This window comes from Pogona vitticeps, chromosome 5 (assembly GCF_051106095.1).
Source record: "Pogona vitticeps strain Pit_001003342236 chromosome 5, PviZW2.1, whole genome shotgun sequence".
NCBI classification, from domain to species: Eukaryota; Metazoa; Chordata; class Lepidosauria; order Squamata; family Agamidae; genus Pogona; species Pogona vitticeps.
The window spans coordinates 159,452,033-159,470,783 of NC_135787.1; the positions used below are offsets into that span (position 1 = coordinate 159,452,033).

General features: G+C 38.7%; 2 protein-coding genes across 8 annotated transcripts in view; one reads left to right on the forward strand and one right to left on the reverse strand.

Moving 5' to 3' along the window:
- CNOT4 (CCR4-NOT transcription complex subunit 4) overlaps positions 1-6,166 on the forward strand; it is a 91,968-nt gene extending 85,802 nt beyond the window's left edge. For all 7 annotated transcript variants that reach the window (XM_020811725.3, XM_020811724.3, XM_020811729.3 and 4 more), the window contains one exon: positions 590-6,166. In XM_020811725.3, coding sequence (XP_020667384.1) covers positions 590-891 — 302 coding nt within the window. In that variant the 3' untranslated portion in view covers positions 892-6,166. The remainder of the gene's footprint in view (positions 1-589) is intronic.
- Positions 6,026-17,156, reverse strand: LOC110089012 (uncharacterized). The gene is made up of 5 exons (XM_020811735.3): positions 16,059-17,156; positions 13,348-13,536; positions 12,947-13,103; positions 10,285-10,467; positions 6,026-7,686 (listed from the first exon to the last, which is right to left on the reverse strand). The coding sequence occupies exons 1-5, from the start codon at positions 16,234-16,236 to the stop codon at positions 7,452-7,454; spliced, it is 942 nt and encodes a 313-aa protein (XP_020667394.3). The 5' UTR covers positions 16,237-17,156; the 3' UTR covers positions 6,026-7,451.
- Between the last annotated feature and the right edge of the window lie 1,595 nt (positions 17,157-18,751).

The following is an 18,751-nucleotide window of genomic DNA, read 5'->3' on the forward strand; positions in this document are numbered from 1 at the left end:
AAAAGCAACACCATGCGGTGGTCTCTTCCAGCTTCCATCTACCAAACTTTCAAGAGGCCTGACAGTCTTTTCAAATAAATCAGCAGTTTTCCTGTTGCATGCCGAACATCTTTCTTTAGTGTACACTTAGACTTCAGTAGGTTCTCGTGTTTTCTGCTGGCATGTCAGTCTACGCAATGCAGTTCCCAGTGCACTGGTACATTAACTGGACTTCTTTCATTGAAAGGACGTACTCCACTTGTTTATAAAGCTCTCTCATAAGGCTATTTGCGTCTCCCTTGTAAAGGTTAAAGCCTGATTTGGAAAAGTAGAAAAGCGAAGAAAAGGATATATTTGGTAGAGCTGTAGTGTGAATGAATCTCTGTGAATGAGTATCTTAACAAGCATGGAAGGTTAAGGGGCAGCAGCTGCTTGGAAAAAGCTGAGCTTCTGATATGTTTGAAAAACTATTTCAGCAGTCCTTTGCAGAAACTAATAATGTTTTCTTACTGTTGCTGTTGGTTAAGTTAAACTGACCTGCTTCACTTTAGAAGGTCTTGCTTGCTCTGACCTAACCTCTTTTTCCTCTTATATTTTCTTCTCTTCCTAGGTATCCCAGCCTCCGCTGGAAACAATTTAGACTCTCTTCAAGATGACAATCCACCACATTGGCTAAAATCTCTTCAGGCTCTCACAGAGATGGATGGTCCCAGTGCTGCCCCAACACAAGCCCCCCACAGTAACCCCTTCAGCACACAGATTCCTCTGCACAGAGCAAGTTGGAACCCCTATTCCCCTCCTTCAAACCCGGCCAGTTTTCATTCTCCTCCCCCAGGTTTTCAGACAGCATTCAGACCCCCCAGTAAAACCCCCACAGATCTACTACAGAGCTCAGCGTTGGATCGTCATTAGGAAAAGTTCAAAAACATTAGAAATGCAGGAATTGCCCCACCCAGATTTCCTACACCTACTCATGGCCCCCTTTCCATGTCTTTCTTTCTGAAGAATCCAGTTCCTGATCAAAACTCTTCCCCGCCAGCCTCCAAATGCAATGCAATCACAGGGTCATATCCATATCACTTTTGTTAAATTTCTGCTGAGCCAGTGTTTGAGAATACACGGTTTAAAATGATTTCTAAGAAAGAGAGAGGGAGGGGGAGAGAGAGAGGGAGGGAGGGAGAGAGAGAGAGAAGTCAAATCACCTATAAAGAGGATATTTTCATAAATCTTTTGCACATAATTACTTTAGCCTAGCAGAAAATATCAAGTTGACAGTAGAAGGAGAAATGATATAACGTTCAGGATCAAATGCAGAGATGCAGTTTAATTTAAACATGAGATTCAAGATATGGGGAGAAGCAGTGGCCTAGCATTTATTTTGCATTCTGTGTGATGATATACAGGGAAATAGTGTTTTTTTCCTCTCTTTTGGAAAAGTGGGACAATATTGTCAGTAAGGTTTGATACAAAGTAGTTTGAATGACAATTTGCCTGCAGAAGTAATTGACATGGCTAAGAAGGTTTAACAGAGGGGATTTCTTTTAAATTTTGGCTTTAGATTTCAAGTAAAAGTAATGTTTTTAAAATATTCACAGATTTAATACCTAGCATATACATGATATAATTGTAAGCAGCTGAAACACGAGTGGTATTTACTTCAGTCTTTCTATCTCCTTGTCAGTCTCTCTTTCTTTTTTTTCTAAAGAAAAATTCACCTGATTAAAGCACTCTGGGATAGCACTGCATTGGGGCCACATGATCACCATCAGGAGCGCAACCTTTGACGACCTCTGCCTGCAGCTTTTACTTAACCTTGTAGTTTCTGGACGTTTGTGCAGTATTGAAAGACAGGAAAAAAACAAAACAAATAACGTTAAACATGGTTATAACCTGACGCTAAAACTAAAAACAAGGAAATGTACCTCTTTCTTCAGAATTAAAACTAAAATCTTAAATAAAACAGAAAACTTGATGACAACTTTTTGTAAGTTCTTTTTTTTGGATTTGTGTGTTTGGTCAGTTGCTCTGCAAGAGTGACAGGGAACTCTGAGGTTCTGTTCATGCCCCGTGGGGCATTCCCATTCTCATCTGGGCCCTGTCATTATCTTTTCTTTGCCATGTTATATCCCGCTTTTCTGCTCTATTCTGTTCTCTCTCTCTCTCTCTCTCTCTCTCTCTCTCATTTTGGGGAGGGGTTCCTCACTCCCCGTTGCTCCCTGTCTCTGTTAATACTTCCCCTTATTTTTTTAATACCCAAAATGTCAGGAATAGATTACAATATAGCTTAGTATTTGCACTGATTTAGTGTCAAAAGAAGCTTCCTAGTTTGTAGACAGTGTTGTATAGTATAGTCTCAGTATTCAAATCTACTTTATGTGGAGCTATATGCATACATTTAAAATATATTTTAGAAAAAAAGTTAGTGAGATGGATCATTTGTCGTTCCTTATGAATAAAGTACAAAGAACCGCTTTATGAATATCCTATGTTCATGCACACATTTCTCTCAGAAGGCTGAAATGTTTCATTAAGAGTTGGCCTACATTATAAAGTATGATAATCAGATTGCTTCCTGCAAGGGTACTTTTTACAGCAAGCTTTGGTAGAGCTCCTGATGAATTGATAGCATTGGGCTAAAAACAACAGTTAGTTTGAATGTAAAAAGATGTCTTGGGACTCACAATTGGATTTATGTTACTGTCTTGTATCTTTGGTTCCCTCGATATTCTTTTTATCTTGAAGAGTTCAGATCACCTGAAGACTAGCCAAGATTTATAGAAAATTATACTTTTGGACATGTCCTTGGATTTTCCTGGTATGGCTCTTTTTTGGAACTTGCCTTACAGAAGGATGTTTGGGCAAGTATTCCAACATGAGCTTTTCACATGGGAGGAAAAAAGGGAAGATACCACTTGAACAAACCTGGTAACCTGAAACAACTGTCTTATCCCTGCTTTCTGCTCTTACTTAAATTGTCTATTACTCTGAAGTACTAAGCATGTAAAAAAGCTATAGGGTAGTTTGAATAGACCCTAATGTTGGGAAAGTGTGAGGGCAAGAGGAGAAGGGGACGACAGAGGATGAGATGGATGGACAGTGTCATTGAAGCGACCAACATGAAGCTGACCAAACTCCGGGAGGCAGTGGAAAACAGGAGGGCTTGGCGTGCTCTGGTCCATGGGGTCACGAAGAGTCGGACACGACTTAACAACTAGACAACAACAACAGTTTTTATACAAGTGGAGATACAGTATAGAGAAGATTCCAAAACTTAGCAAGTATTCAGGAGAAACATACAACATTAGTTATATTTATTGCACATCTAGGTCTTTTATTTTTTTTAAAAAAAAGTTGCTCCAAGATGAAGACTGACATTAATATAGACTAAACTCATAAAGAAATGACTTACATATGTATAATATCTCCTTGTTAAAACTGCTGTGTCTGTAGTTTTGAAACTAAGAATCAAAACTAAGAATTAAATAGCATTTTATTCAGTGGAGTCTCTTGTGCCTTGCAGAAATAGAACCAGAGTAAATGTTACTGGTGTCATCTGATCTGCTGGGGGGGGGGGAACCTATTCTGCAAGACGTTTTGCATATTACACAGCCCACATAAGCAAAACATTTATGTGACCAGTTACCTCCAGGGGTTAGCTGTGGTAAGATCTTCTCCAGTTCTTTCTTATGTACAGGAAAATAAAATAAATGTATTTATTTTTTGTGGAGTAAGTAAACAATGCAGACTATCTTGTATTCGAAGCAAAATTTTGTTAAGACCACAAATTGTGTAATTGAAGATTGCAAATATTTATGCTAACTTCAGATACTAACAGGAAAATGATGTAATCCTTTTGCAAGTAATACATTATTTTTAGAAAACTAGATTTATTTTAGAAATTTATATTGAAACTGTTTAAGTACACCTGCTAGAACAATGTTACACATTTGCACTTACTAAGTACAATTTACACTTGACATGTATAATCAGATATTTTCTTTCTGCTCCTGTTTTTATTTTTATTTTTGCAACCACATGCCTAAATTTAGGATACGTTTCCTCCACTGACAGCAATATGCTTTAAAATGTATCAAATTGGCTTTAATTTTTCTCTTCAGAATGTATATCTGAACATTCTCAACATTAGTGCTTTTTGGATTACAACTGCTATCATCTCTGACAATTGGCTAGGTTGGTGAGAACCCAAGACATATGGAGGTCAGTCGGTTCAATTAAGTTTGAGGAAATCCTATAGGTAAATGGCCATGTGGTGCATGAACTCTAAATAATTTGGGAAGTGTGTTTTTAACTTAATAAATACCTAGGATACCATGTATTGTTTGCAATGTGTGACTTTAAAAGAAAAAAAAAAGGTTAAGATGTTCATATCAAGAACACAAAATCTAATAATTTTAAACATTTCCTGGAAGAGCTGTAAAATATGGTTCTTCCATTGCTTTTGTTGACTAAAGCAAGTTACATTCTACAGTTTGCATTTTGCAAATGTTTGTATGTTTTGAATTGTCTCTGAAGATCTTCTTGTCTCCCAATCTAAAGTCGGTCCAGTATGTAAAGTGGGGGTTCTCCATACAACTCCATTCTGTTCATGTTAGGGTTTTGTGCTGTTTTAGGCTTCTCCAGAAATATATGGCTTAGAGCATAGATTCTAAGATCATTTCAATGCATATCTGCTCAAAAGCAAATTCCCAGTAAGTACAGTGTAGTGTACTTGTGGATAAATGGGTGTAGGATTGCATTGTGACTGGTAAAAGTGCCCATGTGTAAGTCAGTGTGATCTAAGGATCTTACATCTGGCATATCACTGTATTCAGTATCTGATTCTTAGTTCTGTTATCTCATTAGGAGAAAGCTTGCTTGGCTATTGTGCTTTACTCCAGATACAGGATGTTGCTGTCTTAGATGTTAGACATACCTTTTAAGAAGTGCCAGGGTGGGTTCAATTAAATCATCAGTTTAAATCAGTATTTAAACCATGATTTAAATCACTGGTCAGTAAGACTCTATTTAAATCGATTTTTAAATGTAAAGGTTCATTCTTGCTGGTTATAACCTTTAATATTTGCAGCCAGATGAAGTTTTCATATTTGGAACAGCAACCTGTTTGATTAGTAAAACAGCTATATCAGAACAGATTTTAGTTTTATAGGTTAATCACTCATATTTGGAGAACTACTTCTGTTGTTTCATTTAATTTAAAAATATATATACATATTCTTATATTTGCTTAAATATCAGTGTATTCATTGTTTGTACATAGATTTGCAAAGCAAGAAGTAAGGTCTTTTCCTGAACTTTGTTCATTTTATCCCATTTTTACTGTGAAAAGGTGCATGTTAGCTTGGATAACTTAGATTAATTGAATTAGTTTATCTTAAATATAAATACTGCATGAATATACAGGTCCATGCTACATAACTAAGCTCTATTTCATGCTGAATAACCTTTGGCTTATAATGTGTCTTAAATAGAAAACTACCTTTAGACAGATTTTTTTCATGCGAAAGCATTTCATTAAAATAAATGTAGTTTAAATAAAAAATCTGATTTAAATTTTAAAAATCTGATTTAAATTTTAAAAATCATTAATTTTTTTTAAAAAGTCATCAGTTTTAATCCACCCTGAGAAATGCCAAGTATTATGCTAATTTTATACCGATAGGATATTTGCTTTAATTGAGAGTGACAAACGTAAATTTTATGAAGTGTTTTTTTAACTGAAACCACAACCAGTGTCACTCTTCTGTAGATATTGATGCAGTGTAAAATTTATGTAGTACCCAAGTTTGTTATGTACTGAGCATGTTTTTTCCTACACTTAGTCGCAGAACTATTGCAAATAGTAAACTTAAGGGCTTAAACCATATGTCCCATGTTCTCCGTTGTGATTTTGCTTCATATCCAGCCAGAAAAAGACTGAGGGAAGATCAGAAACAGCGTTGACTTCTTGTTGGACCAAATGAAGGTGATGTAGAAGTTTTATCCCCTAATGGCCTGATAGTTCTGTAAGCTTAAAAAACACACACACACACACACACACACACACACACACACACACACACACACACACACACACACACACACACACACTCTCTCTCTCTCTCTCTCTCTCTCTCTCTCTCTCTCTCTCTCTCTCTCTCTCTCTCTCTCTCTCTCTCTCTCTCTCTCTCTCTCTCTCTCTCTGTCTCCCCTGTTTTGGATCTGTTTGTCTGAAGTTATGTTATTTAAACAGGAACCTCTTAGGGAATAACAGCCGTGCTTTATTGGTAGGTGAAAATGGAATTGCAAACAGCAGCAATGCCCTGATACACCTCGTACTATAATTTGGGGGAGGAAGGTTTAAAATGAAGAACTCCATTTCAGAAAAGCTGCTTTTCACCCCCCCCAAGTGATTGTGATTTTGAACAATCGAGTGGTCCAGCCTCTAGTCTACCATGATCACAGTGACCATGGCTTACAGGAAGCTAACATTGAGAGAATGTTACCTGCTCCTGATTCCTAACTTTAGGACTCTTTCAGCTTAGAGACCATTTGGGGGCCAAGTATGTCTTCACAGTGCATATAGATCAGTTATGGAGTTCACTGCTTGAAGGTACAGTAATGACTGCCAACTTGGACAGAGTTAAAAGATCAGATAAATTCTTGGAAGATATGTTAATGGGCTCTCTTTACTGTACGCCACCTACAGATCAGATGCTGTATGCCTTTATCAGCTGTAAAAGTGCATGGACAGAGGGACTTGCTACTACGTACAGGTATATTCATGGTTTTTGAGCTTACTGGGAGCAACGAGTTGGCCACTTTGGGAAGAGATTGATAGACTACATAGGCCTTTCTTTGCTCTGATCCATCACAACTCCTTTGTATTTGTTATATGGCTTGCTGTTCACTTGCATATACTAAATAAGCCATTTGTACTATTGCTTATCAATTGTAAGGGAATTATGTAGATGACTTTTTAAAATTACCTATCAGAAGATATGTTCTGTGCCAGCCCATTTCACAAGAAGTTTGCTGTTCACATTGGCATCAGTACTGAGTCAGTTTTCTGTCTTCTTGGCTATTAGACCAGGCCTATCAAATAGCCAACCCAACTATGCAGGAAACATTCTACGGCTAGAATAGAAGAATTCACTGAGATGCATACCAAACATGATTTTCCTTTGAAAGCTCCCACAGTTGTCTGATTCCATGATGGCACATGCTGTCAGAAATTTCTTTTGGTCTTGAGCAAGCTGCCTATAACTTAGGACTGAGTCCTGCAAATAGTACAGTACTTTTTTGTCTTTATTATTTGCAGTCAAGAGATAGATGTTTTGTGTGGTCTAAGCATATATTAACATACAGATGCAGTTGAAATCTGACAAACTTCCATGGTAAGAACTTACTAACATCTGAGGGGGTTACTCTTTGCTGTCAACCAAGTGATATCTGTGATTCCAAATGGGTGTCCCTCAGTACTTGTCCAAATGGTCAAGTCCTTCAAATTGTCTGTAATAAATGGAGGGTATGTCTTGGGGGAGACTGGAATGGGCATGTTTCATACTCAAAGGGATATCTGGTTTCTGGGGCAAATGAACAAACATAGAGGCAGATGGAACAGTGCATGGCTTCAAAACGACCTGTGGGAAAATGTGGATTTCAGAGCATAAGCTTTGTGGGGGCCCTTTCAGCAGATTCTCCTGGCTCCTGTTAGAAACAACAAAAGGAAAGAAAAGGTGAGAAAAAGTGAAAGATACTGGATAGCTATTTTTTAAACCTTATAGTCTCCAATTAAACCATTACAGAGACACATTTTCATTTATCTAATGTGATTTGGGGTAGTGTGAATTACAGCTACCTCAAAAGAATGTTAGCAATAGTATTTGTCATTTAATGCTTGGCTCAGCTTGGCACCACGACTGCTGCATTTCAGTGAAAGAAGGTGATGTGGCTCACATGTTGTGTTATTTCTACCTACATTTATTCAGTTCCTGTGTTTAGGAAACACAAAGATGCATTGTTCCAGACAGCAGTTCTTCTAGTTACAATTACTCAAAAAATAAGCAACTTTGTTTTATTGTGAATTTTGTATGACTTATCTGATCTGATATATTAACTGTGCCCTCCATGCTGATCGTGCCAATCTGATGTAGTACATAGATCAGTACCATTCCCATAAAATTTCCCATAGGTGGCAAAAAGGGTACAATTTGCATCAAACAAGATGTACAGAGACCACATCCCTAATTTTATTAGCACTTTCTGGGGCTTATAGGAGCATGAAACATCCAGCAAAAGAGGATATATGTTTTTCTTTTTATCACCAAAATTAGGTGTTGTGTGGTGTGGTAAGACCAGGAAATTGGTAGCCACAAAAGAAGGTGAAAGGATATGTGGGCATGTGCTATCAAACAAAAACTAGGGTTTCAGAAAAAAATGAAAACAAAAATACAAAAATATGGCATTTTAAAAACTAAGGTAAAGGTAAATGTTCCCCTTGATAAATGTCCAGTTGCGTCCGACTCTAGGGGGCGGTGCTCATCCCCATTTCCAAGCCATAGAATCACCGTTTGTCCGAAGGTAGTTTCCGTGGTCACATGGCCAGCGAGACCATACATGGAATGCCATTACCTTCCCACTGAGGTGGTACCTATTTATCTACTTGCATTTGCATGCTTTCGAACTGCTAGGTTGGCAGGAGCTGGGACAAGCGATGGAAGCTCACTCCGTTGCATGGATTCGATCTTATGACTGCTGGTTTTCTGACCTTGCAGCACAGAGGCTTCTGCGGTTTAACCTGCAGCACCACCACGTCCCTTTAAAAACTAAGTACTATATTTAAATGTGAGCTTTTGTGAATCAAGTCCACTTCCTCAGACAAGAGTGAGACTAACTCAGCTGCCCATTTGAAAATTTGATCTCTATATACTAAAAGAGATGAAATTACAAACAATGGTACATTAGGTTTTCTATGAATAGTGTTTGAGGGTCAGGGTGAAATATTGGGACACAACAGGGCATGTGGACATATTTTGGCATAGGGTCTCTGTGTTTTTGTACATCAGTGGTTCCCAACCTTGGGTCCTCAGATATTGTTGGACTACAACTTCCAGGAATCCTGGCCAGCACAATGGTGAAGGCTTCTTGAATTTTTAGTCCAAGAGCACTTGGAGATCCAAAGCTGGGAACCACTGCTGTATGCCATTGGAATAACTCCAGGCAGAACCATCTGAAATGGAGTTGTGTGTGTCTCTGTGTGTCCTTTTTGTATGTTAATAGGGAAGAGGTGATTTTCACCAGCTACTCCTTCCATTGCAGCCCCATAGTATGACAGTACTTCCCAGACTGTTCTATGGGGTTCCCCAGACTTTCAGAGAAGATTTTCTAGGGTGTACAGGAGGGGGGTGAATAGGTTAAAATATAGCATGCTCCATGAGTAGAAAAGCTCCTCTGGAGAAGACTTTCCCTTCCAGCATTCCACCTTTTACAAGTGTATCTTGAATAGGACACATCTGCCGACTAGTTTTGGATGACATAACAGTGTTCTTCCCTTATGTAATAGTACCCTCCGCAGATAGAAGAAGCAAAAATGTGTGTTAGACATGCATTATAGTATTTATGGTATGTGGAATAAATGAATAAAACCATCACTTGTGGCAACACTCATAGAAGGAACTTGGACAAAGATTTGAAAAAATGGGGAAGAATATCTCCTTTCAAGATTTTAATCCCCTTACCCTTCAATGTGGCCCCTTCCTTATCTGCGTGATCAGATCATCTGTAGAATGAAAGACTCCCCAGGATATTTACAGCATTTGGGGTTAGAACGTCTTTTCCTTGCAATCACACAGCAACACTGAAAAAAGTCTGTAGCCCAACTATTTGAATTTTGAAACTCGACAAATGTCAGCTTGAAGAGTCAATAACACAGAGGCAGCCCTGACTGCACTTTCAGACCCCGCACCATATGAGTAAGCTTGTCAAATCTAAAACTGTCATATTTGGAAATACTGGACATAATGAGTGTCACCCAATATTAAATATGTAAGGAAAAAATGTTGGGAATCTTATGCTTCATGTAATATTTTTCTAGCTTTCAGCGTGTTAAACTGGTTCACAAATACAAAATAGGTTTTATGGGATGAAACGTTAATGTGATATACAACCTTTAACTTTCTAGATGTTCGGGGCTGAAACCCCTCCAATCTTGCACCCTACACTGTGCCAGCTGATGCTTTGGGGAGTCTGAAACAACTAGGAGGATGGAAGACTGTTCCCTGCCACCCACAATATACAGGCAGATACCTTTGTAATCCCTGGTTGCAGTATCCTGCCAATGCCCCAGGATGTGCGCAACTGTAGAGGGCAGAGGTGCGATAGTGAAGTCTGCGGTTGTGCTTCATTTTCCCAAAGTGATTCCTTGTTTTCCCAGTTTCTTGTTTTGTGACCTTGGCTCTCCCAAACTTGAATCTTTTCCTTGGTTGTTGCCTAAAAGTGAGAAAAGATTATGGGTTGTTCTAGCACTATGCGCATCCGGTCAAGATGTTTGCTAAATCAGAATTCAGAAAGCAAGTTTCACTATCTGCTGATCAAGGTTGGAATTCCTTTCTTCAGCTAGATAAGACCAGCATGGAATTGTTCTTCTACTTAGAATTTTCTTCCAATGAGAATTTGTTTGGGCTGCCCCCATCTTTAGAATTGCCTTGCAGAATGTTGATTTGCTCTGCTGCACAATAATGAAACAAACTTTTATCCTTTTCTCTGTGATACCAGCAGTTTTGATTGACTATGTAATAAGGATTACTTAGTATTGTAGTGGGTCCTTCCTCAATCTGCTCCTTTAAAAATCTGAATTAAATAACTGGGTAGCTCATCTCGTGAAGCTTATGCAATTCCTATTTCTTTGGCAGATAACCCAATGCTACATCTAAATAAATCCAAGTTTTGTAAGATGAAACATGAGGGAGGTTGTATAAGCTTCTGTCTACAGTTTAACTGGAATATTGAGTGTGCTCTAGAGTGGGACCCCTTTTTGTTGTGCCATTGAGACGTCATTTTTTTCTTTAGTATTTTCACAGAATGGCTAGCAATATTTAAGCATTCTGTTCAGGTCCTTTCCTTTCACCATCAACTGAAAACTTACCTTTTTAAAGAGGCTTTTGGGGAGTCAGGAGACAATTAATATGGGGAGGCCCTTTAAATTTTATTTATACTTTTAAAATAACATTTAAAGTATTTGAACATTATAGTTTTGTTTTTAATTATGGATTTTAACTATTTTTGTACACTGCCTTCAGTCCACATTAAGGAAGGGAGGGAGGGAGGGAGGAAAGGAAAGGAAAGGAAATAAATTCAACATCAGTAGAAAGACTACCAGGCGCCCATGAGTAGAATGACACCTTCTGTCTCATGATGCCCAGAAATTGGTTCACAGAGGCCTACCGAATATTGAAGGTGATGATAGCTCTGCTGACTAGTATGATTCTCCTAGCTCTCACAAGCTTATCACCTTTTAAAACTGGCCAAGTTGCCAAACATCACTGTTTGGCATCTCTTTTTGCTTTAGGTTGGCAATGGCTTTCTTTAGACGTCCCTTCAATGAACTCTTAGCAGTGCGTGCAAAGAAATTTAGAGACCATTGAATTTACAGAGCAGCTGACTGGATAGCTCAGTGAATTGGGAACCCGGCTACAGAACCAGAGGTTATGAGTTCACTTCTCCACTGTGCCTCCCAACAGAACAGCCAGCCTGTGTGTTGTTGAGCAAAAGTCTCAGAGCTCTCCCAAAAAGAGTTGCAGACAAATCCTTGCAGAGTACTTCACAGCTAGAAAACCTTGAGAAGCAATACCATAAGTAGGAACTGATTTGATGGCATGTGATTATTATTGACTTATGGAATGCCACATATTTAAAAAAAAACAGCCTTTAAGCTTATTTCTTTTCTAAGAACAATCAGCTAAATGCTGCATTCTCAGAAAGTCATATGGCAACTATAGCATACTTCAGTCCTAGGTTATGCACCACTTCTATTGCATACTTTCCCCTTTTCTTCTATGTATATAAAATTAAAAAATCATGATTTCTTAGAGTGAGCAGCTAGGGCAGAAGCAGGTGTGCATCTTTCTGTTTTCTCGCTGTTCAGCAGCAGAAAAAAAATCCTGCAGTGAGAAATTTGATTCTGTAGCCTGCAGATGGCAGCAGAAGCTTTCCCATTTGCTACGTCTTTTGCTATAATAATTTGACAGTCAATATAAGCGGAATTATCTTTATCACATATTGAGGTATGGATACTATAACTAAAAATAGAAGAATGTGATAACAAAGATCATGCATTCACTCATCTGGTTAGTACTGCTATACAAAATGTTAAGTGCTGATGGAGCTACAACAGAATACAGAATCCTTGCAAGCTCAGCAGTACTGGGAAGATTAAAATTAAGCACAAAAAGGGTAGAATCTTCTAAAAACCTTCAAGGTTACCCAGGAACCCAAGGTGCTGAATTCAAAGCATCCTTGTGGGTCAAAGAGCAAACTCAGAGCCCAACCAATGGTGGAAGTTGGTAAACCACTTTCGGAGAATCCTGCTTGAAACATATATAACAGAGAAAAGTATCTCCTATCTAACTTTCCAAGTTCCTCTCCCCCTTTACAATGAAATGTAACCTTTGAAATATATGTTGGCAAATGGAATGTGCCAGTGCTTCAAAAGAGATGATTCTGTACTTGCTCTTTGTACTTGGACAGTTTAATGAGATAGCAGTACTGATTACTCTTTGGCTGTTTGAATGGGCTCTAATAGAGCCATAACGTATAGGGACAAAATGTAGAGGGAGGACTAAGAAACATGAAAATCACAATAAAGTATTCTTCTTTCTAGGCATTCTGTTTCAGACCAGGCCAACATGTCTGATTTAGTTTTACTTAATTTTACTATGTTAGTTTAGGGTCATAATCTAGCGATACTTACTCCTCACTGTTTTCACTCCTTTGTGCAGCTCCCTTCAGCATTCTGTCTTGCAGGCAACAAACGACAAATGCAATCGACATTGCAACAATGATCAGTCCGCTGATGAGAGAGGCTATGACTGCCACCCGGAAACCTTTGTCCACAGGTTTTGGGATCACTAAGGCAACAAAAATTCAAACACATTTCTTATCGGTCTTACATTACTGAAGTGTCCCTTGGGGCTGATAATGTTTGAGCCAGTAGTACATGCTGTACCTTATACTTTTGATTGGCATGTTTCTCATCTTCTTTGCAAAGAGAACATTTGAAAAAGATGCAGGCTCTCATGGTGGGTTCCCTCCTAGTTGTGCAGAGCCCAAGAATTCAGAAATAAGTGTTCAGCCCATTCATATCCAGCTTACCTTCACAATGAGGCGGGGAATGGCTCCAGTAAGATAGACTTCCTTTAAGCAAGCAGATCAATTTTCCGTTGCCCACTAGTTGATATCCTTCTATACACCAGTACGTAATAACTGACCCCAGGGAACTACCAGAGCCCTCTTCGATGTAGTAAAAGCCATCACTTGGGGGTAGCAGTGTTGTGCACTGAACTGGAGTAGTTAAAATAAATACAGGTTACAAGTGGAACACACAATCTGTGTTATTGTTAATTCTGCTCTTCTGCAGAAGAGTTACTTCTATTGAACTATGGGAGCTGCTGAAGATGGACACAGGTCTTTAAAGCAGGGGTGAGCAAATCGTAGCCCTCTGAGTGATGTTGAATTATGCCCTATCTGGCAGAGCCAAGGATGAGGAACTCTGAGAACTACAAAATAGGGAGGGTCATGTTTAGCTTATCTCTGCTTTAAATCATTATCAGCCAAATGTATCAGCTGGAAAGGGCTATCAGTTGCTTTTAGTCATGATGTTTGTTTACATCCTCCAAGATTAGAGGTGACATGCCTCCAAAATGAGTAGGAAAAGAGCTGCTGCCCTGATGTCCTGTGTGTGAACCCGGCATCAGGTTGGCCATTGGGGGAAACAGGCTTTTCAGAACAGATCGCCCTTTGGTCTGATTGTGCATGGCCCATCTTATGACAAGGTGCTTTTCCTGTTCTTTCACGCATGCAGAAAGCACTACATGAAAAAAAGGGGGACGGTTGTGTTATTTGTATAACAATGTACATTACAAATAAGCAGGCAAGAAGCTCTCTGATCAAGATGTAAAGATATGCATGTTAGAAGAGCCTCTATGTCAGAGCCTCAAAATCAGAAGAAAATAAAGGATTTGCAGTTGAAAATAAGCACAGTTCAGTGTTTGTAAGAGTATTAGCAAATGCTTTCACATGACAAGCCCCGCTACTTATGCCAGGAAGACAGATTTAAAGTTGTACCCGTTGCCCACTAGTTGCACCCACTTAGACTGTAGCATAGGTTTACTGAAACGTAAATCCCACTGAGATCTATGGAACTTTCTCCCAGATAGTGTGAGTAGAATTGCGGCCTAAAACAGCAGGCCACCCATAGATTCTTCTAGAAATATAGTTCACAAAAGCCTACATGTGTAACTTATCAAACTATAGCCTTTTGCTAGATGACTTGTTCTTGGTTTGGGATGCTAACAAAAATTATCAAATCTCGGCAGGTAACTGGCGGAAATTTCCTGGTTGCCAGGTTCTAGTTGCAGGAGATAGCAGGGCATTAGCAATATCAGGATTCCACCTGTGTTTCTTGCTCACATATAATCGTTTAGGACTCTACTAGGGGAAAATGCTTCCTGCTTTATCAGCCACAAATCAGCAGTAATAAAGCCACACATCTCATAAATAATTTTGAACCTGGTCTGCTGCTCCATAATAACTTTGGACTGGACTCTGTACCACACAGGCTTTTCTAACATGGACACTTTTACATCTTGCTCAGTCAGCTCCATGCCTGCTCATTTGTAACTTATGCAATTTTATTATTCTTTGTTCTGAGAAATACTTTAGTACACAGTTTTCGATAAATAGTGCACATGTCAAGAAGAAAAAGACAGAAATAACAGTTCGCTCAAAATGTCTTCCCTCATCAATGGCTGAGTCTCCTCCTTTCCCCTCAGGAGCTGTTTTTCCCACCAGTTTTATTTCTGGTCCTAAGAGTCCAAATCTGGTGGGTGCAGGATGGGAAGATAGTTGAAAACTGCTTGGAAGACCATTTGCCAGGAACAACAGGTTGGAAAGGGAAAACAGCTCTTTCCCATCAGCTGATTTCTTGCTTGCCAGCATCCTCTCGTCTCTCTACATTTGTCTTACAAACAAATGAGAACAGAAATCTGTGGTTTCCTTATAAAATGTCAATCTGCCCTTACCTGTGTCTGAAGGCCAGCCAGAACTATATATTTCCATGATGTTTAACACACATTCAATTTATGTCATAGAAAAGCAAGCATACTAGCAGCCTGTTGGCTAGGTAGAGGGAAAACATTAAGGGTACTAGAATCATCCAGCTAACATATACCAATACATCCTACAGGAAGGAAAATGTTACATATAAATTTATGCTTGGTATAAAACAAATGCTCCTGTTTAGATGCAAAATTAAAATGTCATCTAATATGACAGTTGTGATAGCTCATATTTTAAGAAGAAACCAGAACTGTGTTCACTAGGAAATTTTCATCATACATAAAAAAAGCTAACACAATTGTGCTGGTGCCTCCTTCAAAATTCACATTTTCTATTCTACTTTCAAGTGTGCATGGTGTGTGTGTGTGTGTGTGTGTGTGTGTGTCTGTGTAGGAGGGAATCAGTTACCTAAGTTAATGTGGCAGTCCCAAATAAAGAAGATCCATTAGATCAATGGAATATACATAAATATTGACTAAGAATTCAGCTGTTGAGTCAATAGGTCTACTTTAGTTAGAAGAAGCAATTAGATTTATGCCCATATCTTTCCACCCCCTCCAACAGATAAGAGTTAATTTTGTGAATATTGTTATAGTTCATATGGTTAATGTTTAAAGGTCCTAGTAAGAGGAGTGAAAAACAGGATGAACAACAGCATTTCACACAGCAGTCGTGGATATCAGACATAAAAGTTGTGGCCTTTTTGAGGCAGGCCTGCTGAGGACACAGAAACACAGACAGAGTACCTGTGAAGTTAGTCTGTGCAACAGTTTTGTTTGCTGCATCTCCAAGGAATTTCTTTATGCTAGTCTCCTCTGCAGGGGTGGTGGCCAAGGATTCAAGAGCTTCACTCAAGAAAAAATCTAGACAACTCCAAGCCAGCAGGCAAAGGGCTGAGTGGGCCTGGGATCTTCGTTTCTTCATATCTTGAAGTTTTACTGTAGCATCCTGGAGTTCTCCTAAGAGCTTCTAAAAGTTCTGTATACTTTCCTTTTTTTCATTCAGAAGCTGAATCAGCAGCAATAAGCTGGATTTTAGGGCTTTAAGCCTTGAGGAGGAAAGCCTGCTTGTTCTCCAAAGACCAGCTGCTGTTTCATAGATTCTTACAAGGCTAAATGAACCCACTTATTTGCCACATTAAAAATATTCTTGTGTCTCCTCAACTGATGCTGCATACAGTCAATGGTTCTCATCTCTTCTTTGTTTCTACATTATTATGTTATTTTAACTTTTTACTATTCGGCATTGATTCAATGACTTGGCTAAAATATTGGGAAACTGGAGGTTATGAAACTAAAGATGAACACTTGTAAGAACATGGAGCCTTTTAGAGATCTCTCATGCAATTTTCCATGCTAATTAGCACCAGCACTATTATTCAAGAAAAGTAATCTCCAATAACATCTGTACGGATAAGGAGTGGTAATACTCTGAGTTTAATTAACTCTATGTGGAATGTAGGGCAACTGATCTATAGCTTCTGTCTCATAAGCAAGCCAATGCTCAGGAGATGTCTTTCAGGCAAATGAGGATGTTGGTGTCCTAAATCTATTTGTTGCATTTAATAGTTCTGTTTACATAGTGATGAATAGGCTTGACACAAATTACAGGAGCTGATGAAGGTCAGTCATAGAATTACATTGTTAACATTACTAGAATTATTCTTCATACCCTGGGTGTTCACAGCCTCAGGGCAGAAACAAACCTTATAGATAATTGCTTAGTAGAAGAAAGAATTCTTTAACTGCTGAAAACCTGTGAGTGTAAAACAGGACCTTTCTTCGCCTTAAGTAATTTGTAGATTTGATTGCTTTATTTTCTGATTGATTTTCAAGATCATGAGATTCCTTTGAAGTCTGATTTCTCAGGCATAACCATCTGCCCAAATGACATCTCTCCAACTTTCTTCTACGTATCTCTAATGCATCTGTTGCTGTTTTTAGAAGACCTTTAGGAGGCCAAACAAAATGTTGCCACAGGGAAGGAAAAGAATAAATACTTTTTAATTTCTGTTTTTTTAACTAACATTTCTTATACCGGGATTTTACTAAACTGAAGAGTTTGTGTGTGAATTTCTAAGTGCTTCTACTTTCCTTAACAGTTTGCTTTCCACAAAGAAGAAAAAACAACCTTATTTTGTCCTTTGCTCCTTTCAGTATGTTGCTGTGGTAACATTATGTATGTGCATACAGAGCATACAGAGTTCATAGAGTAAGTAGAAGCAGAAAGTAATTGTAGGCACGAAATCTCTGCATGAGGCAGCACAGTGAGATTGAAAAAGGCATATAATCACTATGTACAGTCCTGATTTGAAGGTACCCTCTGTTTGATGGCTGTTCAGTCTAACCCTGATTTAAAGATGAAGGAGATCAAAGACTGAAATTGTCCATCCACAGTCAGCAGTACCTAGACAACAAATGTAACAGGCACAGAGTTCACTTGGTCACATTCTTTCCTACTTAGGAAATCATGAAAATCATTTTTGCATCTGTATATATAAATCAGCATATACAATTATATGCATATATATCAGTGTCCTGTCTTTGGTTTCTGCTCATATATGTCCTTTTGATGATGTGTGTTAAGATTATCATGAATTCTAAACAACCTTTTGAGTAGAAAGCAAATCCAGAGCGAAATCCAATGATAGAGAGTAGTAACCATCAACATTCCCACTACCTTTCAGAACCATTTATGAAAAAGAAGTGCATGCTGGCCATAATATTTTCAAAATCTTAAACAAGCAAACAATTACAAGCCAAATAACCCAACATGGTACTGGAATGAGACCCAGGGCTCTCATGGGGAGATGCACCCAACCCAAACTATAAGGAGGTAAGTTTATTAAAAGGAACAAAGAAGAGCCAATAATAAAACACAAAGAGTAAAAAGTCAAAGGAAAAGTTTCAGATAACCACGTTTGAAATGTATAAAGATAACAATCTTAAACTATACATGCCAATAGCAGAGGAAGTTCTTGAGATCAGATATGAACACAGGAACAAAAAAACACCTCTACACAAGCCTATAGCAATTGCAAGGCAAAAGCATACGCAGACATAACAACAACATGAAGCAAAATGGCTGGGAGCCTGAGACAGAAAGGGAAACCTTATATTTACTACACTTCCAGTTATCATGTTGAAATAGGATTATTTGTTTATGGTTCTGCCAAATGACTTATGACTAGTGGTGAAAGTATTCATATTTGTGTACAAATACAAATATCCCACACAGTTGGACTTAACAAGGGGCTGGACCCTGGGACGTTCACTCAAGCATCCGGTGGTGGCCTCACTCATCCTTCCAATCACTCCTAGAGCCCCGCTGTCTTCTCGCTCGGCTAGCCACTCGGCAGCCATGCAGGGAGACTCGTCCTCCCTCCCCCTGCCTGGAGTGGCTAGGTGAGTGGGAAGAGAGTGACGCTCCGGGAGTGATT